General features: G+C 41.5%; 2 protein-coding genes and 1 non-coding gene across 6 annotated transcripts in view; all 3 read right to left on the reverse strand.

The window, feature by feature from the left end:
* DPY19L4 (dpy-19 like 4) overlaps positions 1–6,690 on the reverse strand; it is a 62,934-nt gene extending 56,244 nt beyond the window's left edge. Inside the window, exon 1 of the mRNA XM_028110574.2 lies at positions 6,473–6,690. Within this exon, the coding sequence (XP_027966375.1) occupies positions 6,473–6,488 (16 nt within the window). The 5' untranslated portion in view covers positions 6,489–6,690. The remainder of the gene's footprint in view (positions 1–6,472) is intronic.
* Positions 6,691–13,304: 6,614 nt separating this feature from the next.
* On the reverse strand, positions 13,305–13,493 carry LOC114216972 (U2 spliceosomal RNA). The gene has a single exon (XR_003610890.1). It is a non-coding gene; the product is annotated as a U2 spliceosomal RNA (small nuclear RNA).
* A 5,466-nt stretch (positions 13,494–18,959) lies between these two features.
* ESRP1 (epithelial splicing regulatory protein 1) overlaps positions 18,960–27,941 on the reverse strand; it is a 54,079-nt gene continuing 45,097 nt past the window's right edge. For 3 of the 4 annotated variants that reach the window (XM_028111193.1, XM_028111202.2, XM_028111184.2), the window contains exons 14-15: positions 27,697–27,847; positions 23,496–23,570 (exon numbers count right to left, since the gene is read on the reverse strand). In XM_028111193.1, coding sequence (XP_027966994.1) covers positions 23,496–23,570; positions 27,697–27,847 — 226 coding nt within the window. Of the gene's footprint in view, positions 18,981–23,495; positions 23,571–27,696; positions 27,848–27,941 lie in introns of those variants that run through there. The other variant, XM_028111210.2, reaches the window with a different exon arrangement.

Consider the following 27,941-nt stretch of genomic DNA (forward strand, 5'->3'; position numbering starts at 1 on the left):
TGACCCGAGCCGAAGGCAGACGCTTAACCAACTGAACCACCCAGGCGCCCCCTCTTTTTATTTTTTTTTAAAGTAGGCTCCACACCCAGCATGTAGCCCAATGTAGGGTTTGAATTCATGACCCTGAGATCAAGACCCGAGCTGAGATCAAGAGTTAGATGCTTAGGGGTGCCTGGGTGGCTCAGTTGGTTAAGCAACTGCCTTCGGCTCAGGTCATGATCCTGGAGTCCCGGGATCGAGTCCCGCATCGGGCTCCCTGCTCGGCAGGGAGTCTGCTTCTCCCTCTGACCCTCTTCCCTCTCATGCCCTCTGTCTCTCATTCTCTCTCTCTCAAATAAATAAATAAAATCTTAAAAAAAAAAAGAGTTAGATGCTTAACCAATTGAGCCACACAGGTGCCCCCAGAATTAATTATCTTATAAGGGTAGACTATGACTGTCATGTTGGTACAAACTGTCCTGCCAAGCTTATAAGGTGGTTCAAGAATTTATTTCCTCCTTACTGGAGCAGAGGAGAGTTTTCTCTTTTCTTTTAGGGATGACCTTATGCTGTGAAATGTGAACCTAAAAAGAGAAGTCAAAGAAGGAGAATGAATCCACTACTGCTGATCAGATGAAGGATTCTAGCTTTACTATGGAAAATGAAAAAACAAATCTATATTTTTTTAATTTATTTTTTTTTAGTAATGTCTGTACCCAATGTGGGGCTTGAACTCATGACTGTCAAGATCAAGAGTCACATGCTCTTCCAACTGAGCCAGCCAGGTCCTCCCTAAAAAAGACATTTTTTAAAATAGCTTCAGAGCAAATTCAAGTTTGCTAAAATATCTTTAAACACTGGCACTGTGATTAAAAAATAGTAACTATATTTAGTGGATTCAGTCTGGTCTAATTTTTAACCATTTCTAAGCTATCATTTATTTTGTAATTGTCTTAAGTACTGAAGCCAGTGAACAGATTAGAAAATGACATTATTAGAAAGCCATGCCTCAGATTTTGAGTTTTTTTTTTTAGAGAAAAAGAGAGAGAGAGAGAGCATGTGTGTGCACACTGGGGGAGGGGCAGAGAATCTCAAGCAGACTCCATGCTGAGCATGGAGCCCAACGCGGGGCTCAATCCCATGACCCTGAGATCACAACCCCAGCTGAAACCAGGAGATGGACACCCAACTGACTATGCCACCCAAACATCCCAGATTTTCAGTATTTTTGCATACAAATCTGGGTCAATTAATAAATATTACTGCATTTCTTTTTCGTGATGCCTTTTTAATTGCTCTGGGATAAAGCAAAAGTTAAAAACACCCAACAAAAATGAGGATTTAGGGGCACATGCACCCCAATAATTACAGTAGCAATGTCCACAATAACCAAAAAAAGGAAAGAGCCCAGATGTCCATCAACAGATGAATGGATAAAGAAGATGTGGTGTGGGGGCGCCTGGGTGGCTCAGTTGGTTAAGCGACTGCCTTCGGCTCAGGTCATGATCCTGGAGTCCCGGGATCAAGTCCCGCATCGGGCTCCCTGCTCAGCGGGGAGTCTGCTTCTCCCTCTGACCCTCCCCCCCTCATGCTCTCTCTCTCTCTTTCATTCTCTCAAATAAATAAAATCTTTAAAAAAAAAAAGATGTGGTGTGTACACACACACACACACACACACACACACACACACAGGAATATTACTCAACTATCAAAAAGAATGAAATCTTGCCATTTGCAATGACATGGCTAGAACTAGAGGGTATTATGCTGACCGAAATAAGTCAGTCAGAGAAAGACAAATATCATATGATTTCACTTTTTTGTGGAATCTAAGAAACAAAACAGATGAACATAGGTGAAAAGAAGGAAAAGATAAGGTGAAATCAGAGAAGGAGACAAGCGATAAGAGACTCTTAACTACAGGAAACAAACTGAGGGTTGCTGGAAGGGAGGTGGCTGAGGGGACGCAGTAACTGGGTGACAAAACCCCAAGAAGTTTACTCAGTCATTACACTTGCAAGATCAAACACATTGATAGTATTGAAATTTTTTTTGAAAATTTAACTGGATAATTTCAGAAAGCAAGCTAACAAATCTGTTAAAGTAGTTTACAAATGGGTTAAGTAGGTCTTTTTTATTATAGAGAGGTTAAAAGCACACATTTAAGATAAAGATAGACTGGGAAGGGGATATCACACAAAAAGTGTTCTTTACAAAAAGCTATCATTTTCCTTTTTAAAAAACTTCCTTAGGAGTGCCTGGGTGGCTCAGTTGTTAGGTGTCTGCCTTGGGCTCAGGTCATGATCCCAGGGTCCTGGGATCGAGCCCCGCATCGGGCTCCCTGCTCAGTGGAGAGTCTGCTTCTCCCTCTCCCACTCCCCCTGCTTGTGTTCCTGCTCTCGCTGTGTCCCTCTCTGTCAAATAAATAAATAAAATCTTAAAAAAAAAATTTCCTCATAAAATCAATCACTTTACAGAGACATTAAAGTGTTCTCTTAGTACATATAATGGATTTTATTTATAGAAGTAGAGCTTATACAAAAATTTTGCACAGATTCCCAAATAATTCATAAAACCATCTTTCCAGAATCTATATTAGCAACAATCAAGGGCCATACAAATAAATTATCTATAAAGGATCTATAACACTATATCTTTTTGGTTCTAAGATGCTATACATTTTAAGATATTGAGCAGGTATCTTGGGGGTTTTGGGTTTGTTTGTTTTTAAAGATTTTATTTATTTATTTGAGAGAGAGAGAGAAAGAGAGAGAACAAGCAGGAACAAGGGGCAGAGGGAGAGGGAGAAGCAGACTCCCTGCCGAGCTGGGAACCGAACTCAGGGCTTGATCCCAGGACCCTGAGACCATGACCTGAGCAGAAGGCAGATGTTTAACCAACTAAGCCACCCAGGAGCCCAGTTTGTTTGCTTTTGTTTTTATATATTTTTTTAAGATTTTATTTATTTGACAGAGAAAGACACAGTGAGAGAGGGAACACAAGCAAGGGGAGTGGGAGAGGGAGAAGCAGGCTTCCTGCCAAGCAGGGAGCGGACGCGGGGCTCAATCCCAGGACCGTGGGATCATGACCTGAGCCGAAAGCACACGCTTAATGACTGAGCCACCGAGGCGCCCCTTGTTTTGTTTTGTTTTGCTTTTTAAGTATGCTCCCGGGCCAGCATGGAACCCAACGCAGAACTTGAACTCATGACCATGAGATCGAGACTGGAGCTGAAATCAAGAGTCAGATGCTTAACCAACTGAGCCACCCAGGTGCCCCTAAGCAGTTTTTCAAAGGGGGGAAAAACACTACCATATTAAATGTATGAACTGATTTTAAGACATGTTGGTTTCAGTGACATTAAATTGTGGGAGCAAAAAGTACAACCTGGGGGGTGCCTGGGTGGCTCAGTTGGTTAAGTGACTGCCTTCGGCTCAGGTCATGATCCCAGAGTCCTGGGATCCAGTCCCACATCGGACTCCCTGCTCAGCAGGGAGTCTGCTTCTCCCTCTGACTCTACCGCCTCTTGGGCTCTCTCTCTCACTCTCAAATAAATAAATAAAATTAAGAAAAAAAAAAAGTACAACCTGGGAAATACAGTATTCATTTTAGCCAATCTCTTCAACCTGTCCCTCACAAAAAATTGAGTCTGGGGGGGTGTAGGGGAGGCCTCTGGGTGGCTCAGTCAGTTAAGCCTCTGACTCCTGATCTCAACTCAGATCTTGATCTCAAGGTCATGAGTTCAAGCCCAGTGTTGGGTTTAAAAAAAAAAAAATTTTTTTTTTTAATTTTTTACCTGTCACCAAGAAACAAAACTGACTAGATCCAAATTTCACCTTCTTTCCTTTATACTGATCTCATAGCTTCATAAGTGGAAGACAAAACCAGGAATGCCCAGGTGGAGAAGCAGCAAAGGCCAAAGCCATGAATGATGCGGATTAACTGATAGGAAAGTTCTAGGACAGATTTTAAGTTTCCTTTTCCTTCTTGTATCTTTAGCATTGTAAAGCAAAAGTCAAACTAAATGAAAATGATAACATAGCCACAAAAATAACCTGCTATTTCCAGGTCTGGTCCAATGATCTTCACATGAGATTGTTAGAAGAACTACAAATAGGCCTGCAAATGTCCATCCAGACAACACACAGCAATTTCCAAATGAAATGTTAATACTGCTGTACTCGAGGTGGTCACTTCTTTCTTTGCTCTAACATTTCTTTCAGGAAGGATAAGTATGAACAACCTGACCCTCTACTGCAACAAGGAAGACATTTTTTGTAAGACATTCTCAAAAAACTATTTACCTGGAGTAACAGTGGGACAATGAAGAGGACCCAAGTGAATGTGAACGATAAGCAAAAAAGGGATATAGGGAACAAGATACCAGTAAAATAGACCATTTAGTCTAATTTTAAGATAATTTGTATTTGGAAAAGTGCCAAATAAAACAAACGTAAAGCACTCAGAATAATGCCTAGCACATAGACATATTTGCTATAAAGATTACCATTACTAGCATTATTATAAGACTGTAATTATTCATTGTTGACTATTATTATATCCCAGCACCTAACACAGTAGGCACCCAAATGTTTATGGAATTAAAAAACTGCTGAATGAAAATATATTTTAACAAAACATCAATACATTAGTTGTTCTATATAAGATGTATTTGCTTTTGCTTTTGGATTATCAGTAATTCTACAACCAAAACCACTTTTCATTTTATATCCCATAAATAAATTTCACAAAATAGTATGGTCTTTTTAATTAGTTCCACATCACACTGCCTTTAATTAAGTGTAACTATAATCTAAAACAATTTCTCATTTTGCATGATGCATATTAAAGACTTTTAGTATTGCAGTATTAATTTTTTTTCATGCTTTAGCTTAAGCATGAAAGTGTTAATGGAAACATACAAGCTAGTTTATCAACCTACTCCACAGATCTGCAACTATTCAGAAAAGGAAAAAATATCAAGAAATCTTTTAAACTACTGCCACCAAAGATAAAACCAAGGTAACAAATGGAATTACATTCTTCCTCACCAACTACAAATAGCCATCGGTTTTGACGTTGTTTTTGACGTTGTTTTTGGTAGACTGTCTTAAATTTAGATCAGCTTTAACACTCTGAAAACTCAAGAAAGAAGAGGCAAATATGAAGCCAGTGTGAGCATAGGGACAAGCAGCAAGCCAAAGAGCAGAAAACAATTGTTTAAAAATTGCTTTCGGGACGCCTGGGTGGCTCAGTCGTTAAGTGTCTGCCTTCAGCTCAGGTCGTGATCCCAGGGTCCTGGGATCGAGCCCCACATCGGGCTCCTCGCTCCGCTGGAAACCTGCTTCTCCCTCTCCCACTCCCCCTGCTTGGGTTCCCTCTCTCGCTGTGTCTCTCTCTGTCAAATAAATAAAATCTTAAAATAAATAAATAAAAATAAATTGCTTTCCACTGAATTCTTGAAATTCCCTCCTTGCATTCTTGGTTCAATAAGGATTAAATCTAAGTGAGATCACATTCACAACTGCACTCAAGAAGGTAAAAAGTTCTATTTCCCACCAGAATGCAAAATCTAACTGCTCTGTCAAGCGACACCATCATATATACCTGTTCCTGAAACTAGCAGGGGTATCATGAAGTTATTATGCCTGCCATGAATGTTTCCTGTAATATCTATCGCTAGCTAATAAGTTCCTCTAATTCCCCATTTTTCTCCCGTACCTATCATTTTCTATGAATAAATACTACTGAAGAGATTAATTTTCTTAGCATTGGCTCTGTGGGGGCATGGGAAGATTTCTCTAAGCCCACCCACTTTCACGCTCAAACCTGGCTTCCTAATCCTCCCAAACTACTTACATCCCTCAACCCTTTGCCATCTCCCCCTAACCTATAAATGAACGGGCCTTCTTCCGTTTCCCCTCCCAATTCACCTGTTTCCCCCAAATCCCTGCCTCTTTCTACAGCCGCGGCGTGAGGCTTCTCCCCCGCCCCCCGCCCCCGTGACTTTGTATTTGTCGGTATCCACAGACCTCTGAAGAAGGCACTCAGAATGAGGAGCGTTTGGTTAAACACTATCACTTTCAAATATGCACTCAGTACCTAAGCCTCCATCTTCTAAGCCCCCACCCCATTAATTGTCTGCTAGTAGCCCTCCCCCTCAAACAGTACCCCCTCCCCCCGCCACACACACACACACACACACACACACACACACACACAGAGCTTTTTCTCTCCCTACCCCATTCCCAACTTTGAGCTCCACCTTTGCTTCCCACTGAGGCGGGCGGACAAAACTTCGGGCCATTCACTCCGCTCCTAAATGTCCCCGCGCCGCCGCCGCCCCGCTCCTTCCCGGCCCCGACGCAGCCACCCCGCGCGCAGCCGCGGCCACTGACCGCCCGCAGCCCAGGCCTCTGGGCCCCTCGCGCCCCCGCCCCTCTTTCCCGAGATCCCGGGCGACAGTTGGCGCGCTGGACCCCGGGGCCCTCACCTTCTTCCTCAGCCATCGTCTCCGCGGAGGCCCGGGCTCCCCTCCGGGTCCCGCGCGGCCCGGAGTCTCTGGCCCTCCGCGTCGCGAACCCCTCAGCAGCCCCAAGACCGCTCCCGGCCGCCGCGCCCCCACTTCCTGACCCTTCCCCCTCCGGTGTCGCCGCCAACCACGTCCCGCCCGGCGGCCCAGGAACCAGGGAGCCGGCAGCGGAGGGCTGCCGGAGCGTTTTGCGGGCGCGCCTCGGCCTGCGCGGGCAGGAAGGAGACTGGACGACGCGGGTGGCACCGCCCACGGCCGGCGCTGCCGGCCTCCTCCGCCGGGCTCCGGGCCGCCTCTCCCTTTCGCCCCGCCCTTCCGAAAGCTGGGAGTCCAGCGGCCCCTCCGCGGCTTTTGTCGTTCGACTCAGTCAGAGAATAGCATCAGTGTCATCTTCCAGATCCAAACCCCATCCGCGCCCCATGTGACGGAAAGGAAGCTGAGGTCCAGCGAGGTGTGAGTGACGAAGCCGGCGCAAGCCTGAGCTGGAGCCCGCGGCTCCGAACTCCTCTCGGTGCCTGCGTGCTTGGCGATTTCAGGAGAGCCGCAAAATGCTCTGGGTGGGCGCTTTGGTTTCGTAGGCCACTTTAGAGTACAAGATCATTACAAAACAGAAGCTTCTACTTGGAACTTAAGAGTTCATAACTACCCAAACTGGTTAAACACATACATTTGCATTTCATGTTATTATTTAAAGAAACAGTAATACTATGGTCAATGCGGGGAGCGGGATGCATTTAGATATTCCATAGGAGCGGAACATAGTTTCAACTTGTTGCACTGTTTCTACCCTAGCTTGTGTTACCTCGGGCATTCTCCAACAAATACCAGGAAATTTCCTCCGACAATATTCAGAAGTAGATTTAGGAACAGACAAAATGCTCATTTTATTTTATTTTTTAAGATTATTTATTTTACAGAGAGAGAGAGAGAGAGAGCACAGGCAGGGGGAGCGGCAGGCAGAGGGAGAGGGAGAAGCAGGCTCCCCGCTGGGCAAGGAGCCCAATGCGGGGCTCGATCTCAGGACCCTGGGATCATGACCCCAGCCGAAGACAGCCGCTTAACCGACTGAGCCACCCAGGTGCCCCCAAAATGCTCATTTTGGAGTGAGAGAAAAAAGCACAAGAACTCACTGAAGTCACTGAAGTCATCGGGTAATTATGGATGTCCCATTCTTAGCAGACAGCAAGATTCTCCTAGTAGCACCTTTGTCACGTTAGGATATTTGGAGAGAAGCTATCGCTTTTCAGTGCTGTGCAAAAACAGTTCCAGGAACTCTTTTTATGTCTTTGACTGCCTGTAAATATGTCTTGCCCTTAAACAACACTGGGCCAGGAGTTAGAAACATGGTGGAGTTTGCCAGTAGACCAGAAAAGACCCGGATCAACGCAGAGACCAGACTGTAAGGACCTTGAAAACCGCAAGATATGGCAGGACCCAGGGTAATGGGGAGCAGATAGCAGAGTTCCTCCTTACCAGATGACCTTAACTGCAAGAGCTCCACTTCATGGGGAACAATACAGTGGCCACCGAGGGCCACTGTTTTCCAAGTCAAGAGTCTTAAAGTGATGCCTTTTCCTCTTACAGTTCCTTCGTAATCACCTCAAGGTGATGATGGGCTTAATTGCAAATGTGCCTGCTCTAAACAGTAGTGGGTAGAGAGGAAAAATAGCCTCTTAAACTGAAACAGAATTATGAAAGAAGAATCATTATTCAACCTTTAGATAGAAATCAGTGGAATCATGATTGTGTTCCGTAGTAGAAACATTGTTCTTCCCTTGAATCCTGAAACTTCCACAAAGGATAATGAGAATGGAACATTCTGTTTCCCCCCAATCTCTCATTTTGCTCTGAGAGAAATAGGCCATTTTTTCCAAAACATATACATAATCCCAAAAGATAGAACCCTAAGTGCTCAAGATGTTGCCTTGCAGCAGGCATTATACCTGAGTTTTCAGTAGGTCAATCCATAATTCTCTAATGCCAGCTGCTTCCAGATGGCAGCGGGCATGAGTAGTGGATGCATGGTCCAAAGATCACTTCTGATGATAACTTGATTATTTTACCACTGCAATAATGGACTGCTAGTTTCCAGTCCAAAATTTGAAGGGTCCTTTCATTGCCTTTTGCCTCACCTTGACCTAAAGACCTCTCATTTTCTCAAATGCTCTTTCATTTACAATATGCTCTCAAAGAAACCGTATGATTTTCTGCTACCTCTGGAAGTTTGAGGATCCCTTCTCTATGCAATGGATATGTTTAGGGAGTGATATAAAATGTTCTTTGTTTTAAGAAATTAAGTCATGGAAATGGAGCTTAGGAGGCTATTGTAGTAAACTGGGTAAGGAATAAAGACTTGGAATAAGGTCATGGAAATGTTCAAGGAGAATGGACTCAAAGGATGCTGGAGATAAAATCTACAGCACCTGATGACAAATTGGATGTGATACACGATGAGTTGAAGATGATTCCTGAGGTTCCTATCTTGAAATTAATCATGTGCTTTTTGTATGCCAAGTATAGTATGCTGCCAAGATATGAGAAGAATATAAAATAAAAGCCCCTGAGGACTTACCTACTTGAAACCAAAAAAAAAAAAAAAAAAAAAATACAGGCAAAGCCTATTTCAAAAACATCCTTCTATCAAATGTTTCATCTTAGTAACAGAACAGAATTAGTAAATCTTTGCATCAGTTCATCTTTTCTCCTATTAAAGACATGGAATTTTATTTTATCTTTATTATGTAATAAAGCCTTGGTTATCCATTGGTTAACAACATATTTATATTATTCTCAGACACCATCTCTTTTGTGAAGTCCGAACCAAATGCGATCAATTTGTTTTTGAAAACATGTAACACCCTTACTGCCATTATATTCTGGCTTGTATTTTGGTCATGTTTGATCCTCATACTTTCAAGTCTTTGAAAACACATTATAGACAAATATTTTGAGAAGTGACTTAAAAGTTAATAGCTAGTATCAGCTGTAGGTGGGACTTAGAAGACCAACATAAATCGTGTATTCTGCACTATCCATGAGAACTATCCCGTGATTTTTTTTAAAAATATTATTTATTTATTTGACAGAGAGAGACACAATGAAAGAAGGAACACAAGCAGGGAGAGTGGGAGAGGGAGAAGCAGGCTTCCGGCTGAGCAGGGAGCCCAATGCAGGGCTCGATCCCAGGACCCTGGGACCATGACCTGAGCCGAAGGCAGACGCTTAAGGAACGAGGCACACAGGCGCCCCTATCCCTTGATTTGAAGCTATTTTGTTCACTAATTCTGATTGTGATTTTGGATCAATATGAGATTTTTTCCCTGTGCCTTTTCTTTAGAAGAGGGATCAAGGTTTATACTGTCAGTTGCTCCCAGAGTTGCTTCTCAAGCTGGCCTCACTTGTTCCTCATTGTTTGAAACTGAGCTTCCATGCCTCCTGAATACATTTGCCCTATTGTCACTCATCATAAGGACTTGCTGTCCTTTTCCACTGACTGGGAGGGTGACAATCATACAAACTAACAGGGTCAAACTGTGAAATGTATAATCCTCCCACGTGGGATACATTAAACAATGTATGTTCTATTTAGGGGTATCTGGGTGGCTCTGTCAAGCATCTGCCTTTGGCTCAGGTCATGATCCCAGGGTCCTGGGATCCAGCCCCAATATTGAGCCCCATGTTGGGGGCCCTCTTCCCCCTGCTTGTGCTCTCTCTCCCTCTCTCCCAAATAGGTACAATCTTTTTTAAAAATGTGTGTTCTATTTAAATATTTTTTAATTGGACATATTAGACATCTTAGATTTTCTAAAGTTCAGTTTTTTCTAGAGTTAAAACTCCTCTAGGAAGAGATTTTTGACCAAATTGGTCGTATGAAACAATGCTCATTAATAAAAGCAAAACAGGGGTGTCTGGGTGGCTCGTCGGTTGAGTGGCTGCCTTCGGCTCAGGTCATGATCCTGAGGGTCCTAGGATCGAGCCCGGCATGGGGTTCCCTGCTCAGCGGAGAGTCTGCTTCTTCTTCTCCCTCTACCTCTTCCCACTCCTGCTCTCTCTCTCTCTCTCGCTCACTCTCTCTCTCAAATAAAATCTTAACAAAAAAAAAGCAAAACATTATTGGAACTTAGTGGTCTATTATTGAGATTTTCCCAGCAAAGCTTCTATTTTAGTAGACACAGGTTGCTGACTTTGTACCAAGATTCTTTCCTCTCTTCTTTCAGATAGTAAGCCCTCTAAATATTTGTGAAAATGGATTATATTAGAGTTGCCAGATAAAAAACAGAACACTTTAGTGTAACTATGTCCCATGTAATATTGAGCCATATTTAATACTAAAAATTATCTGTTGTTTGTCTGAAATTCCCATTTAATTGAGTATTTGGTTTTTTTCTTCAGTTTGGCTTGGTGTTTTGTTTTTGCTAACTCTGGCAGTTCCATTTATATGGATTGAGACTACCCCATTCAAAGCCACCTAGCATTGATTGCTTTCAGGCCTTCTGGGAACATGTAATTAACAGATTAAATTCTTTCTTATGATGAAGGCAGTTAGATAGTAGGTGGACTCTGAGTACTTCAATTGCACTAATTTAGAAACAAAATCTGTCACTCTAAAGCCCCAACACATGAAGTTGTTTCTGCTGTTTTGCTGGGCTATCAAGGGCTCAGGCCAGACCTGGTTTGGCCTAGTGCAGCCTTGGAGCTACCACTGAACTACTTCTCAAACAGCCAGTGCAGATGATTTATCAGGCATATCTAGACCTGCCGTGTGGAGAACTAATCACACTTCCAAATTATAGGGATCTTAAAACCAAAAGAGCATAACGATTTTGGGGGGGAAGATTGTTTCCCACCGAAATTATGACTTAGCAATATAACAATTTATGTAATATGTAATAGAGGGAATTGGCATGACATTTATTTTTTAAATACAGTAAAAAAAACCACATCAATTATCCCATGACTTAAATATAGATAAATTTTTAGAATCTTATTGCAGTCTTAGATAAACACTCTGGCTGAGACTAGGATTCTGCTGAGCCAGCAGCACTACATGTCCAGTAGATGGCAGAAGCAGCCGAAATCATCAAGTGTAGGTAAATTTTATACCAAACTCTCTCTTTGGATATGTACTCCAATATAAAAAGCATACCATTAATAACTCAATTAATACATTTTAACATATTAAAAAGATTTTTATTTATTTGAGAGACAGCATGAGCAGGGGTTGGGGGGGCGCAGAGGGAGAAGCAGACTCCCCGCTGAGCAGGGAGCTCCGTGTGTGGCTGGATCCCAGGACCCTGAGATCATGACTCCAGCCAAAGGCAGCTGCCTAACAGACTGAGCCACCCAGGCGCCCCTCATTTTAAGATTTTTAATGGTACTAAAGAAAAACAATTTTTGCTGTTTAGCAACATTTAAATTTATAAAAATTCTTAAAGCTGTATGTAATTACTTTTTTTTTTAAGAATCACTTTAGTTTTCACCTTCAGGAATGAACATAAACTTGTTCATTCAACAAACAGTTATTGTATATATATCCCAAGCACAAGCTAGTCACTAAGGAAGTTGGGAAGAAGATACACACTGCTCTGATGAAAGTTACGATGTATGGGGAGCTGGTTACAGGGAGATCTCAGTGAATCAGGAAACACCCTCCTCAGAAAACTATTTCTGAGTGGCAGTTAGTGAAGAGAGGAGTAAGAGGGGAAAAAATTGTTTCAGACAAAGATGGCAAAGAATTAGAAAAAGTACAACAAAATGTAGCACACGAAACGAGTGCCTTGAAAAATGCTCAGCCCATGCAATAATCATTCAGCCATACATGTGTGGGTTTTTTCCTACAGCAAATGGGAACCTTCAATCAGAAGATTTTTAAGAACATGTAATCATTATGTGTGTTATTATCACACACATTGAAAAATAAAGAGGCCGGGAGGAAACTTTTGGAGGGGATGGATATTTGTGGCATGGATTGTGGTTATGGTTTCACCTGTGTATACTTAACTCCAAGTTCATCAAGTTTGTATATGTTAAATATGGGCAGCTTTTCATATCTCAGTCATACCTCAATTACTGCTTCTCTTTTTTTTTTTTTAAAGAACATGTAATTGGGGGCTCCTGGGTGGCTCAGCTGGTAGGTGTCTGACTCTATTTCAGTTCATGTTGGGCTCCGTGCTCAGTGCAGAATCTGCTTGAAATCCTCTGTCTCTCCCTCTATCCCTCCCCCTGCCATTCCCCTCCACCCCCCACCACTCACACTCTCTCTCTTGCTCTCTCAAATAAATAAATAAAATCTTTAAAGAACATATAATCAGATCTGTGGTCATTTAAAAAGGTTTTCTAAAAAGCATTTCGGCAATAGAAGAAAGCAGAATTTGATACATGGAGTGCAGTATTGAGGCAAAAATGCGTGAAAGAGGAAGTTAAAGAATGACTTTCTTAACTTTGGCATCCAGTGGTATGCGGCACTGCTTCCTGAAGTAAAAAGAATACAGGAGTAGCAGATCATGGAGATCATAGAGAGAGAAGTTCTGTTTTAAGCATGTCGAATTTGAATTGCCAGGGGAGATGTCCAGATGGAAATGTCCATTATAGTGTTGGATACAGAAGTCTGTAGCTCCACAGAAGAGTGTGGAAGAAAATGAGTTTGCCCAGAGAATGAATAGAAGGAAAAGGTAGCTGAGGAAGGAACTGTGAGAAATACCATCAGGCAGGAAAGGATGAATCACCAGGGGGGCTAGAAGCAGAATAAGCTGAGAATTTCACATTGATTTATTTTTTCTACTGTTGCCTTGGAGGCAGGTGCACCGTTCCTGGAAGTACTGCAATACCAGGTTGATGTGTGGAGTGGACAGAGCAAACTCCTGTAGTCTCCCTACTCCAAAAGTCCATTTAATATATTGTCCTTGGATAGAAGACATATCAGATATTAAACTGATGGGAACAGATACTACTCCTGATCTTAGCCAAAAGGCTGAGAAGCGATTCACATTGACTTTTTAAAAAGGATTTTATTTATTTATTTGAAGAGAGAGGCAGCGAGAGAGAGAACACAAGCAGGGGGAGTGGGAGAGGGAGAAGCAGGCTTCCCGCCGAGCAGGGAGCCCGATGTGGGGCTCGATCCCAGGACCCCGGGATCACGACCTGAGCTGAAGGCAGACGCTTAACGACTGAGCCACTCAAGCACCCCTCACATTGATTTTTTAAAAATTTTAAAATTTTTTATTTATTTTAGAGAGAGAGAGGGAGAGAGAATCTCAAGCAGACTCCACGCTCAGCACAGAGCCCATCTTGGGGCTCAATCTCACAATCCATGAGATCATGACCTGAGCCAAAATCAAGAGTTGGACACTTAACCAACTGAGCCACCCAGGCGCCCCTCCATTAATTTTTTAAAATGTGTTTTTGGTGTTTTTTTTTTTAAGATTTTATTTATTCATTTGACACACAGAGAGAGGGAACACAAGCAGAGGAGTGGAAGAGGGAGAAGCAGGCCTCCCACAGAGCAGGGAGCCCGATGCGGGGCTCGATCCAAGGACCCCGGGATCATGACCTGAGCTGAAGGCAGATGCTTAATGACTAAGCCACCCAGGCACCCCTGTTTTTGGTGTTTAAATATTTTATTTATTTATTTATTTGACAGAGTACAAGCAGGGGGAGCAGCAGTGGGAGGGGGAGAAGCAGGCTTCCCGCAGAGCATCAAATCCTGGGATCACGACCTGAGTGGAAGCCAGACACTAACCAACTGAGCCACCCAGGCACCCCTGTTTTTGGTGTTTAATTCTACTATCATACAGGTTGCGGTTATAAAACACTGCCTCAAATTCAAGTGTGTAACCAGAAGCTTTGTTACTCATTTATCTACATTCACTTTCAGAACAGCAACAATATGCAGCTACTGAATAATTCAGGTGCTGAATTAGTGGCATGCTGGCAATAAAGTAGAAAGACAGACTCAAGGAATACTCTGGAGCCCAACTTTGTGACACTATAAACAACGAAACAATTTGTGCTGGGCTCGGAAAAAGAGCCAAAGCGGATAAGGGAGCAGCTATGAGAGTATTAACCACGTCATCCAGTCTCCAAATCTAATTTTCCACATCCCTTCCTTTACTTTCTGTGCAATGTGAAGTTTTACTTGACCATTTCCTAGTCTATCATAATAGCAGTACCTACTATAATAGGTTGTTATGAAGATTCATTTAACCAATATAATGCTTATTATTGTTGGACATACACGTTCTCAGTGCTTGTTTTGTTGTAGTTTACAGTATATTCTTCCCATGTAATGAGTTCCAGCTTGGTTTTTGGCTCCAAATATCCCTCCACATCCCATATAATGGAATTGTATTGAACTACAATGAAATAAGGACAAAATTTAGGTCTGAGATTGGGGCAAGTCAAGTAATTTGCTTCTGAACCTTTTTTCCCTAGGCCAACACTTTGGTATCTTGGCTTTTACTATCTCACTCAACACAAACGGAGCAGTAAAAATGTAGAAAAACGGTTTTCTCCTTAAGGCTCCCACGCAGTGCTCTTATTTCCAAATTTCATCCTGGTGGCCTTCTGGTCTTCAAAGTTTATTTATTTGTCAGAGACGGAGAGAGAGAGAGAGCGCACAAGCAGGGGGAGCAGCAGGCAGAGGAGAAGCAGGCTCCCCGCTGAGCAAGAAGTCCAATGTGGGGCTCCATCCTAGGGTCCTGGGATCATGACCTGAGCAGAAGGCAGAGGCTTAACCAACTGAGCCACTCGGGCATCCCCAGTTTTTGTTTTTGTTTTTTTTTAAGATTTTATTTATCTCTTTGAGAGAGAGAACACGCGTGCATGAGCAGGGGCAGGGGCAGGGGCAGAAGGAGAGGGGGAAGCCAACTCCACTGAGCACAGAGCCTGACACAGGACTCTGCATGGGGCTCCACACAAGTCTTGATCCCAGACCCCAAGATCATGACCTGAGCCTAAGTCAGACACTTAACCAACTGTGCCACCCAGGCATCCCCACCCGTTTGTTTTTTTTTTAAGATTTTATTTATTTATTTGAGAGAGAGAATGAGAGAGAGCGCATGAGGGGGGGGAGGGTCAGAGGGAGAGACAGACTCCAGCCCGAAGTGGGACTCGATCCCGGCACTCCAGGATCATGACCTGAGCCGAAGGCAGTCGCTTAGCCAATTGAGCCATCCAGGCGGCCCCCCCGCCCCCCCGCCAACCAGTTCAGTTCTATTCTTCTCTTCTCAAGAACATCACCTCCTACAGTGGCTTAATTTTAAATTTGGAGATCAATATTTTTTTAAAGATTTTATTTATTTGACAGAGAGAGAGGGAACACAAGCAGGGGGAGTGGGAGGGGGAGAAGAAAAGCAGGCTTCCCGCGGAGCAGGGACCCCGATGTAGGGCTCAATCCCAGGACCTTGGGATCATGACCTGAGCCGAAGGAAGACGCTTAACGACTGAGCCACCCAGGTGCCCCCCATTTATTTAGTAACGTCTACCCAAAATGAGACTCGAACTCACAACCGCAAGATCAAGAGTCCCACGCTCTTCCTACTGAGCCAGCCAAGCACCTTGGAGGATCCATTTTAGACTTGACCCAAAGGATTTGCTTCAAAATAATACAATGGGGAAAATGGAAAGGGATATAAAGCAAGATGGGCCTGGAGTTCATCATTGTTGAAGCTGGGTAAAGGGTGCAGTGTTCATCATTCTACTTTTATGTCCCCAATAGCTGGGGAAAGTAGGGAGATGAGAAATTGTGTAATCAGCTATAAACCTAAGAGATGGACCTTTAAGGTCTTTTACATATTCTGGTCTTCTTTGTGCTCATTTTTTCTTCCTTCCCTTACTCCACATCCTATTTTTTATCTGCCATGGGAATATCAGCTACATGTGTGCTATCTCAGGGAGGTAAATAGAAAAACAAGTTTAGCACAGGCAACATTTTGGTTAAGGCAGGGAATAGACTGGGCAATGTTAAAAGCCTGCCAGAGACAAGAGAATGTGGATCAGAATCTCAGCTTGCCTAGAGAACTCTGCCACCTCCTCGTGGATGATGGCAGAGACACCCAAAGGTGAAGTACAAACCTGAAAGCAATGACTCCATTTTTTTAAATGACATTGGCAATCGCCGGGACTGAAAAACTTTCCAGGTGAACTCAACTTCCTATCCTGTGAATGCTTCACAAGGGCGGAGTGAACGGAAATATGCTAGACAGAGGGAAATACAGGTATACTTCCTGCCGTGAGGTTGTAATCTAAATTCAGAGTTGATACACTTGAGCTCTGTAACAAGATTATGTATGTCAAGTGATCCTGACAATACACAACAGTTCTGAAATAGCAGACCTCAGCCAAGACTTGACTGTAGCCTGAAGACTGGAAAGAATTTGGATTTGAGAATATTGCACAACTCCATATGGGCAAAGAAAGAGTAATTGGAATAAAGGACTGTGTGGGGTTCAGAAACAAAGTGCTACGTCTTCTTAGTTTTCTGTGGCTTACATTAGGTTTTTAAATTGTCAAGTAGAGCACCAGTAATAAAATGCAAGGACAAAATGACCTGACTGCTTTAACAGTTAAACGTTTCAAAATCAAAGTTTCAGTGATTTATGTTTTTAAAGGATGGTTGTTTGGGGGAACCTGGGTGGCTCAGTTGGGTAAGTGTCTGCCTTTGACTCAGGTCATGATCTCAGGGTCCTGGGATCAAGCCCCACATCGGGCTCTCTGCTCAGCAGTTAGCCTGCTTCCCTCTCTGCCTGCCACTCCCCCTGCTTGTGCTGTCAAATAAATCAATCTTAAAAAAAAAAAAGTGTGGTTGTTTGAACTATATCTGGAGTGCATTTATCCTTGGTGGCTTTTACAAATCCTTATCGCAAACAGAAAAAACCCTACCACCTCGGAAAAAGATGGCTTACCCATGCCCTCCCGCCATGACCCCAACTCTTCCAGGAATAAAAAAAGCACACACACTTTGAGATTAAACAGGTGGATTTTATTATCAAATGTAACAATTCTACGAAAACTCAGTAGTAGTGTGGTATTACTTTCTTAAAGTCTTTCAGAGCTTTGGGCAGACAGCATCTTAAGGCATCAAGTATAAACAACTCTTTTTCTGATCTTAAGTGCCAGGTGTCACCAATTTTCACACCAAACGGTATTTGGTTTTTTTCCTACTGCAGTTAGAGGGCCGTGGCTGGTCCCGGGAAGAGGGAATGTTTGGCTCTCCGTTCAAGGTGTTAATCAAAGTAACGCAAAGGAAATAAAAATAGCAGCCACATGAATCTGCAGAGCATTGCATCCAAACCAAGGACAACAGGGGTACCTTAAAGACACGTGTGCACTTTATCAAATCCTGTTTTCCTCTCTGGAGTTGTAGGAGACAGCCGTACTAACTAGCTAGTGTCTAATATTGCACTTTTTAGCATAAACACAGCTAAACACACAGTGCTGAACACTGACAGTATCAGTAACTGCTATAACGGCTTTAGTGTCTACCGCTTGGTCCAGCATGCTGACTACAATCCTAGGCTTTCAAAAGTCTTAATTATTTGACAGTTAAGGCATTAGAGAGAAAAATTTAAGGCTCTATCTTAATATATACAAGCATTCACTTCAGTTAGTATCTTGCTTTCTAGAATACACTGTTCAAATTTCTCATTTTCGATATTAAAAACTATGGAATTTCTCTTATTAAAGTCCAAACCATCAGTAATGGGAAAAGTACAATATAAAATAATACATATGAAGCCACAATGTTCAGTTACAGTTTAAACTAGAAATTACTAACTACACATAGCTGCTTCATTTTTGGTTTTGCATTTTGGCCCCTAGTTCATTCTTATTTACAATGGTACCTGCTGAGAAAAAAAGATGGAACTTTGAAGCTAGGAGTGTTTGATGGTGGGTGCATGAGGTCTTCTGATTTATCCCAAGGTGTTTTAAAAGGCAGTTTCATTGGTTTAACTCTTAAGACATCATGAGGGCCAAGAGAGTGGGAAAATACGATTTTTATTTAAGTTTGTGACTTATGGATTCTAAGACCTTATTCTTGAATTACTTAGTGAGAGGGCACACTTGTGCAGAAGACAGGGAGATGGAGAATGAAAAATGGAAACACACAAATGAAGCTTCCACAACAGAGTTCTTGATGGAGATGGTAGACACTAGTATTTTTTTTGTCCAAGACTTAAAACTTAGGAAACACCAATGATGCCATGTTAGCTGGAAGTAATGGAGTCACCCAATTTCAAATTCACATTTTAAATGCCTATTTGCAATCAGCAAGGAGCCAGGCATGCTGCTTGCTACAAGGATTTGGCTTCACTGGCTCAAATTTTTTACTCTACCAAAAGATAGGGCAAAAGCCCACTGTCCAATCATGTTTGCTGAGAATACTGCAGCCTGAGTATAGACAAACTTCCCCTGAAGTTGCTAGAAGTTGTCATATCTGACGGTTTCAGGATCACCATACATCTTTCAAACACTGAAAAAAAAAATGAAATATTATAGTCTCCAAATTTTTCAATTATTGGGAGCTATAAAAAATTATTTTGAATGACACAAGGTCTTAAAAAAAAAGCCTTAGGTAGTCCAAATTTTTATTTTATACATAGCTGGCATTCACAAGGCAAGTTCTCAGAGTACAGTGCTGGTAAGTGAAGTTTGTGATAACTGGAATTTCCACAACTCCCTACCCTATGTATTACCATGCATGATAATGTGTATGTTTTCACCTCCATACTTCACTCAGCTCCTTTGTGGAGAGACCATTTTACAACGTCTATACGCACACAGACATTCCTCAGTCTGGGTTCCCAAGTTACCACAGCATTCTTCTGATATTAGAGGTTCGATACTACTATTAAAACCATTGACAATTTTTAAAAATTAAATTCTAATATAAGAAATTTCAAATAATGTGAAACAAAAATATTTGAATAAGCAGCAATGAGGCGGGGCGCCTGGGTGGCTCAGTCCATTGAGCATCTGCCTTCGGCTCAGGTCATGATCCCAGGGTCCCGGGATCGAGCCCCGCATCGGGCTCCCTGCTCAGCGGGGAGTCTGCTTCTCCCTCTCCCACCCCCCGCCCCCGGCTTGTGTTCCCTCTCTCGCTGCCCCTCTCTGTCAAATAAATAAATAAAATCTTAAAAAAAAAAAAAAAGGCAATGAGGCATGACATTATAGGAAACATGAACTCTACATGTGAGTTGCTGATTAACAACCTTTATGTGGATTAATTCATTTATCCACACAACCACCCTATAAGATTACCATGTCATCCCCATTAGGCAGATGGGGAAATGGAGGCATAGAGCAATTAAACCAGTAATCAGCAGGTCCAGAATTTGAACACAGATTGGTTCCACTATGCTATTTCATTTATACAACACACTTGGGCTCCATGCTCCGCAGGGAATCTGCTGGAGATCCTCTCTCCCTCTCCTGCTTCCCCTGCTCATGCCCGCAAGAGCGCGTTCTCTCTCTCGCTCAAACAAACAAGTCTTTTTTAAAAATTACTATGGGATGCCTGGGTGGCAGTTGGTTAAATAGAGCAGGGAGCCTGCTTGTCCCACTGTCTGCCACTCCTCCTCCCCCGCCCCCCGCTTGTGTTCTCTAACAAATAAATAAAATAATTACTACAATTTGGTGACTTAAAACAACAGAAACTTATTCTCTCACAATTCTGACAGCCAAAAGTCAGAAATCAAGGTTATCAGCCAGGATGCATACCCTCCAGATGCTCTTGGGAACATTCTTTGCCTCTTCCACCTTCTGATGGCTGCAGGTGCTTTTTGGCTTATGTCTGCATCATCCCAGTCTCTGCCTCCATGGTTGTACTGCCCCCTCTTCTTCTTTATCTGCCCATTCTCCTTCTGCCTCTTGCATTAAGGGCCCACCCAGATAATGCAGGATAAATTCCTTCTCTGAAGATCCTTAATTTACATTTTTGCCAGATAAGGTAACAGTCACAGGTTCCAGGGATTGGGACATGGATATATATTTGGGACCGCCGTTCAGCCGACTACGAGTACTTACTCTGCCATGCTCTTATTTGCTCAATGAAAAAGAGTACCAAGACTGAAACTAGAAGTGATGGATCTTTTGGTCAGCTTGGTCATAAGATGTATGACTCTGAAAGTTACCCAGCCTCCTGGGTTTCACTTCCTCATCTGTCATATAGAACCATGGGGCACCCGCCCCGATACCTCACAGTGCTGTGATAAGACTCAAGAGGCACTGGAGGTATAAAATGTTTAAGAGCATAAGGCACTCTATTGGTGTAAGAGATGACTGGTGATGATAAATCTGATTATTAATATAGATGAGTTGAAAACAATAGTCATACTACAAGGTTAAGGGGAAAAGAAACTAGGTCCAAACTGCATGAGGGCATACAAAAAAGCTGAAAGGAAATATTCGTTGTGGTTATTTCTGGAGGATGGAATTATTAGACTTCTTTGTACCTGTCTATATGTTCCAAATTCTTTAAAATGAGCACACAATACTTTTGTGATCCTTACCTCCCAGAGTTGCTGAAATCATTAAATAACTTATAACTTATGCCAAGTGTTTCACAAAATACCCCATGTAAATTTTTTATAATTCTCAATATAAAAGCAGATTAATCTGATATTAGAATAAAATGCAAAAAAAAAAAATTTTTTTTTAAGATTTTATTTAGGGGCGCCTGGGTGGTTCAGTGGTTAAGCGTCTGCCTTCAGCTCAGGTCATGATCTCAGGGTCCTGGGATGGAGCCCCGCATCAGGCTCCCTGCTCAGCGGGAAGCCTGCTTCTCCCTCTCCCATTCCCCCTGCTTGTGTTCCCTCTCTCGCTGTGTCTCTCTGTCAAGTAAATAAATAAAATTTATTTGTCAGAGAGAGAGAGAGAGCAAGTACAAGTAGGGGGAGTTGCAGGCAGAGGGAGAAGCAGGCTCCTTGCTGAGGAAGAAGCCCAATGTGGGACTCGATCCCAGGACCCTGGGATCATGACCTAAGCCAAAGGCATATGCTTAACCGACTGAGCCACCCAGGCGTCCCAAAAATCTGGGTTTTAACAGAGCACCTGATTTGCTATTCTGTCATGACCCCAAGCATAAGACAGAATCAAAGGTGAGTAATGGTTATACTCAATTTAGGGTATTTCTAATGTAATGGCAAAAAGTTTCATTTCTAATTCAATATATTCATTTTACTATATAGATAGTATGCTTATCAAATTCATAAACAACATTTAGAGGTTAAATAAAGAACATTTCAAATGACAAAGTATGGACCAAAAAGAGTATCAGAAGGCTAGATTAATGTGCTCCCATTACTGTGAACTAGACTAGAAAATACCCCGCTTCCCACTGCAAAGTATCTGGGCATGGTGCTCTCTGGGACCCAAGAGATCTTGAAACCTCACAGAAAATGGCAGAGAATCATCACCTCCACCCCAAAACTGAGGTTTCTAAAACTTCAGAAGGAGAGTGTAAGACCCCAACTGTCATTTTTCAAGGTAAACATTCTACTACTAGTAACCACATTTTCCAATTTAGAATCCATATGGTTAAGGCCCATAGGATCCGCAGCCATAAAAATGGTAACAAAATTTGAAGATGGTATGCCAGGAAACCAATTTCAGCAAACTCAATAATAAAATATGAAGAAATTAAGCCACACCAATTCCTGACCATGTCCCCACAATACATTCTCTCACAAGCAGTCTCACACAGAAAGCCAGTATCCTTTAAGAAAAGTTTACCAATTAAAAAACTATTTTCAAAAACTATCAGGGTTCCTTCCCTCTAGATTTAGACAATGAACCTTAAAAACACTATGCTAACAGAAATAAGCTAATCATGAAAAGACAAATATTGTGTTATTTATGAGGTACCAAGAATAGTCAAATGCATAGAAACAGAAATAGAAAGGTAGTTGCCAGGGGCTGAGGGAAGAGGGAAAGGGGAGATACAGTTCGAGAAGACGAAGTTAGATGGTGGTGATGGTTACATAATAATGTGAATGTACTTAATGCCACTGAACTATACACTTAAAAATGGTTAATTTTATGTTATCTATACTTACCACTATTAAAGAAAAAAAAAGAAATGGGAAAAAAGTACACCCAACTCAATAGAATTACCATAGGACTCAGTGATTCCACTCCTAGATACATGCCCAAGAGAATTAAAAACAGGTACTCAAAGATTTGTACATAAATATTCATCTCAGCACTATTTACAATAGCAAGAAGGTGGAAACAGCCCAAGTGTCTATCAGAGAAATGAACAAAATGTGGCATATCCATACAATGGAATATTATTCAGCCATAAAACAGAATGAAGTACTGATACATGCCACAACAAGGATGAACCTCAAAAACACGTGAAGTGAAAAGCAGCCAGTCACAAGAGTCACATACTGTAGGATTCCATTTATATGAAATATCTAGTATAGGCAAATCCATGCAGACAGGAAGCATACTGGGTGCCAGGGTCGATGGGGAAAGAAAATAGGAGAGATACTGCTTAATGAGCATGGGGTTTCCTTTGGGTGATTATGAGGTTTTGGAACTAGATAGAAATGGTGGTTACACATGTTGTGAATACACTAAATGTCAATGAACTGTAGACTTAAAATGATGGATTTTGTTATGTGATTTTTACTACAGTTAAAACAAAAACAAAAAGCATACCCAACCTGCATTCCACATGAAATACAGCAAAATGGATTTCCAGATGGAAAAGTTTTCCCTTGAGCCCAAAATAACATACAACTATTATCCATAAATGTTGCTTAGATACTGTCTCCTTGGGTGACACACTGAATTCCAGTCTCCCATTTCTTCCAGGATTTCTGACCCTCCTACATCATACTAAAGAAAAGGGGAAACTTCTCACCCAACTCATAAAAAATACTTTCAGATTCTCTCTCTTTTTGTTTGACACTTTATGCTTTAGCTTTCACATCATAGTACCTTACCTTCTTTTCTGAGGATGGTCTAACTGGTGGGGCCCTTAAATACAAACCCATTCTTTGGGTAGAGTCCTGGCCTGGTCATTTGTGTGTACAAATCCATCATCGGCTGCATACTAAAATGCAAGTTAGAACAAACAGGATCAAAAGATGGACAAACTGCCACTATGGATGATTAGTATTTCAACTGAATAGATCTACTAACAGTATTATACTATATTTAGACTGTGGGAAACAAGTTAAAACACTGGTATAAGCCACATACATAACCACAAATCCCAAGTCGCCACATCCTACTTAACATGTCTAAATACCATAAAACTTCCTTTTAGGAAGTTCGTTCGATTGAACATAGGGATAAGAAAAGAATACCCTAACACAATAAACACCAAACCTTTCAGATCTTGCTAAGGGTACAGTTTCCATGATACCACAGGTGTGACTAGATGCGAAAGAGTTGAGTACCAACTATTTGCAAGGTATTGTACAATACGCCCAGCCTCTGCAAACAACTCTGTGAACTTTAAATATTAGCTGTTACTTGGAATATCAGCCTAATTCTCTCAGGAGGACAGCAAGTAAAAATATCAGCAGTGAGAAGCCCAAAGAGATACTGATTAGAGTATTTTGAGAAGAAACAAAAACTAGCACTATTGAAAATGCAAACCCATTAACAGTAAATGGTAAAGCAAAGAGCAAATAAAGTTAAAGGAATTATGAAAGGATACCAGCAAAGAGCAAATAAAGTTAAAGGAATTATGAAAGGATACCAGACAGTCCAGAAAAAGAGGCCCATCAACTAAAATATAGATATGGGTTTATTTTCATAACCAGAATGACATTCTCCTGACCAAATATTTTCATGGTAGCTTGTCTTGATATAGTCTGTTCTCATTCTATAAATCTCATTTATCAAAATGGACCCAACCCAGGCACTTTAACTTTATAAAATTATAGACTTTTTCATATATATATATATATATATATATATATATATATATTTTAAAATCTCCACACCCAATGTGGGGTTCAAACTCACAACCCCGAGATCAAGAGTCACATGCTCTTCCAACTGAGCCAGTCAGGTGACCCTACAAAATTACAGATTTGATAGCAGAATCCATTTCCTGCATTTTCCTTTGGCCATCAGAATTCTTCCTTCTTTGTAAATCCTCGACCTTTCTGGCTTCACACCCCCTCTCCAAGTATGAAGTACAGAAACATTAAATTGCAGTACAAAGGGGCACCTGGGTGGCTCAGTCGGTTAAGCGTCTGCCTTCGGCTCAGGTCATGATCTCAGGGTCCTGGGATCGAGCGCCGCATGGGCTCCCTGCTCAGCAGGGAGTCTGCTCCTCCCTCTCTCTCTGCCTGCCACTCCCCCTGCTTGTGCGCTCTCTCTCTTTCCCTGACAAATAAATAAAATCTTAAAAAAAACAAACTGCAGTACAAGTAATTTTGCTAAGGGTAGGAGAAACATACATCCAAAATTATATTTAAATATAATGTTTATAGAAAATGACATATGCCATTATTACCTCAAGATATTTTTTTAAAAGATTTTATTTACTTATTTGACAGAGAGAGACACAGCGAGAGAGGGAACACAAGCAGGGGGAGTGGGAGAGGGAGAAGCAGGCTTCCCGCAGAGCAGGGAGCCCGATGTGGGCTCGATCCCAGGGACCCTGGGATCCTGACCTGAGCCGAAGGCAGACGCTTAATGACTAAGTCACCCAGGCACCCCTACCTCAAGATATTTTTTAAAGGCAGAATCAGAAACTATCAAAAGATTTCATTCACTCAACCAATTATTACCACCTATTTGTTTAAATTATATCTTACATAACCATATAATAATCATAAATAACCAGAAATCAAATGAAAACCTCCCATTAGATAAAAAATAGCAAGAAATACACCGTAAATAAAGACAAACACAGAATACACTTAAGAGAACACAGTTTTAAGTCATCTTCCACTGATTTTTTCTTACAGTAAGGCTATGTCTAAACAATCTGAAATCTTATAGCTAGTGGCTATTACCAAAATAATGGAGTACAGGAAAAAGAAAAAAAAAAAAGGTGACATGGACTCTCAAAGACAGAAAATATGAGCCTTTACGTAAGAGTGATGTGATACAAAAGATTTCGGATGCATGCACAGTTACTGCCTTAAAGCTGAAATTACTAAAGACATTGGAATAATTTGATATACTTATTGGGTGAGGTTCCTATGTAATCTTTAAGTATAAGCTTTCGGCCCAACCTGGGGCTTGAACTCACCACCGTGAGATCAAGAGTAGCATGGTCTACCAACTGAGCCAGCCAAGCAGCCCGGGTTCCTACATAATCCTAATTCGTTGATCCAGTTCATAAACTCAAGCACTTCAGGAATGAAGCCCAAATGCCTTGAGATGAAATAATTTTGCACAATCTTCTTACTTCTGATTATACCAGATAACTCTAACCTTCAATGATTCCCAAGAAGCTACTAGAAAATAAACTGCTACAAACTTATTTGATCTCAACTCTGAAGCATGTCCATCTTTTAGCTATAAATCTAGAAATAACTGCTCTTATTTGTTTCTGGTAGAATAAATACCCATAAAAGCCAGCCATAGAACCCTTCACAATAAGAGCAATTTTGCTTAATGTCATAACCAATTTATGTATATGATCACTTACTTCTCTATTCAGTTGAAGGCGAAAAGTTGATTAGTCAAAACAAAAAAGAAAATTAATTCAGCTGACCCCTAAAACCTGAAACTTTGCTTGTAACTTTCCAGAATTGGAAAACATTGGAAGAAAATATTGAAACTCAAATGTTTATCTTGGTCACATTAAGCAATTTCTTCAATAGCCTTCAGTAAAATTCTCTATTCCTTTCATAATCTCATATGAACTTTAGAAAGTAACTTTGTTTAGTCCTGCAGGAGCTCCCAAGAGGCAGCATAATGGATTAAGGAAGAAGCAAAGTCTCTCCAATAGTCCGCCTTATCAGCAGTTTCAGTTACCCTCCACAGGAAGCAGAGGGTCCTAATGCGACATCACGATGCCTAAGTCATTCACCTCAATTCCTCTCACCACATAGGCATTAAGCCAGGCAGTAACAAAAAGACACTTTTGTCCAACCTTCATTAGATTTTCTTCATTTGCCAGAAAATACTCTACGTTAAAAGCCCACAAGACCATTACAGTAACTTGGTGGGTTTGTGGTATTTCCACTGAGATCATTTTAGCTGAGCTCCACAGTCCTCCATGATTCATGGATATCAAGCTTGTAAACCCGTTCTAACAGCAAAAACAGCCTCTGCAGGCACAACCTGGACAACGCTGTACTGTAAACGCTCAAGGCTTATTTTAGGATTTGACAATTATGTCTATAAACACTTTTCAACTCTAGAGACTCAAGCAAAGTTCAGCTCCAAGAAGAAAGATAATTTTTCCTATTGATGCAATAAAAAAGCTTCAGGATACAGATTTTTAGACATTGCAGGAAAGGAATTCAGGTTCTAGGTAATTATGTCATTTGTGGAAAGAAAGATTGCTCAGATGTGATGGCACTGAGGAGATTTTGCTTCCTGTTAAAGAGCTCTTATCAAGAAACATCTCATTTTTTAGCTTGAGCCAGAAAACAACTGATGGACACCGGCAGTTGTAGAAAAATCCGGTAAGATTGAATACTCGTTTTACAAGAATTACAGCAGATCATTTCATAAAAGGCTAATTATCCTACAGCTCATTTTAATAAGTTAGCATCTAAAGATTCATTGAGTCTCCTTTGTTTTTTTCTAGGTTAGGCAGAGAGGCCTCTAATCACTTTTTAAAATACTCAAATTTCATGTTTAAGTACATTTTTGTTGTTGTTAGTCAAGAATTTGACTAATTTGAGGAAAACTCCTTAGCAGCCAACCCTATTCTGGATGAAAAGACCCACACTGCTGTGTGCTCTGAAGAGCTTTCCCAAAGTAGCCCGATTTTCAAAAAGAGCACCAACAGATTATGTTGACACAAGTAGAACAGCACAGAAAAGCCATCATCTTGTCAAAGGGCTGAGTTTGAAGTTAGCACTCACATGACTAGTCCCTCTGACATTGCCTCTGGTTCTTTTTGCCTCTGTAAGCAAATCTATCAGCACATGTACACATGAGGTTCAGAGAATCTGCTTCTTTCCTGGCTGCATTCTTCAGGCAAATCAACTTAAGTAATAAGGGCACTGTGTATTTTTCTTCTTTAAGCTACTGACCTGGTAACCTTGGAAGAAGTTAAGAATTTCCTTAACTCCAGTATTGTAGGCCAGGCCCTGCATTCTGACCACCGTGCCAGGCTGTGGAGGGACACCGCTAAGATTAGCAGCTGTAGGGAAGTAGCCAAGACTATTGGGCGAACCTGGGGGGCTAAAGGGAGAGAAAGCACAGTAAACCAATAGGAATAGACAACGTCCAATATTTACTCTAAAAACATTGGTTATTTAAGGAAACATATTCTCAA

This window comes from Eumetopias jubatus, unplaced genomic scaffold (assembly GCF_037043125.1).
Source record: "Eumetopias jubatus isolate StellerSeaLion01/CBP00866 unplaced genomic scaffold, mEumJub1_p1.0 scaffold_4, whole genome shotgun sequence".
NCBI classification, from domain to species: Eukaryota; Metazoa; Chordata; class Mammalia; order Carnivora; family Otariidae; genus Eumetopias; species Eumetopias jubatus.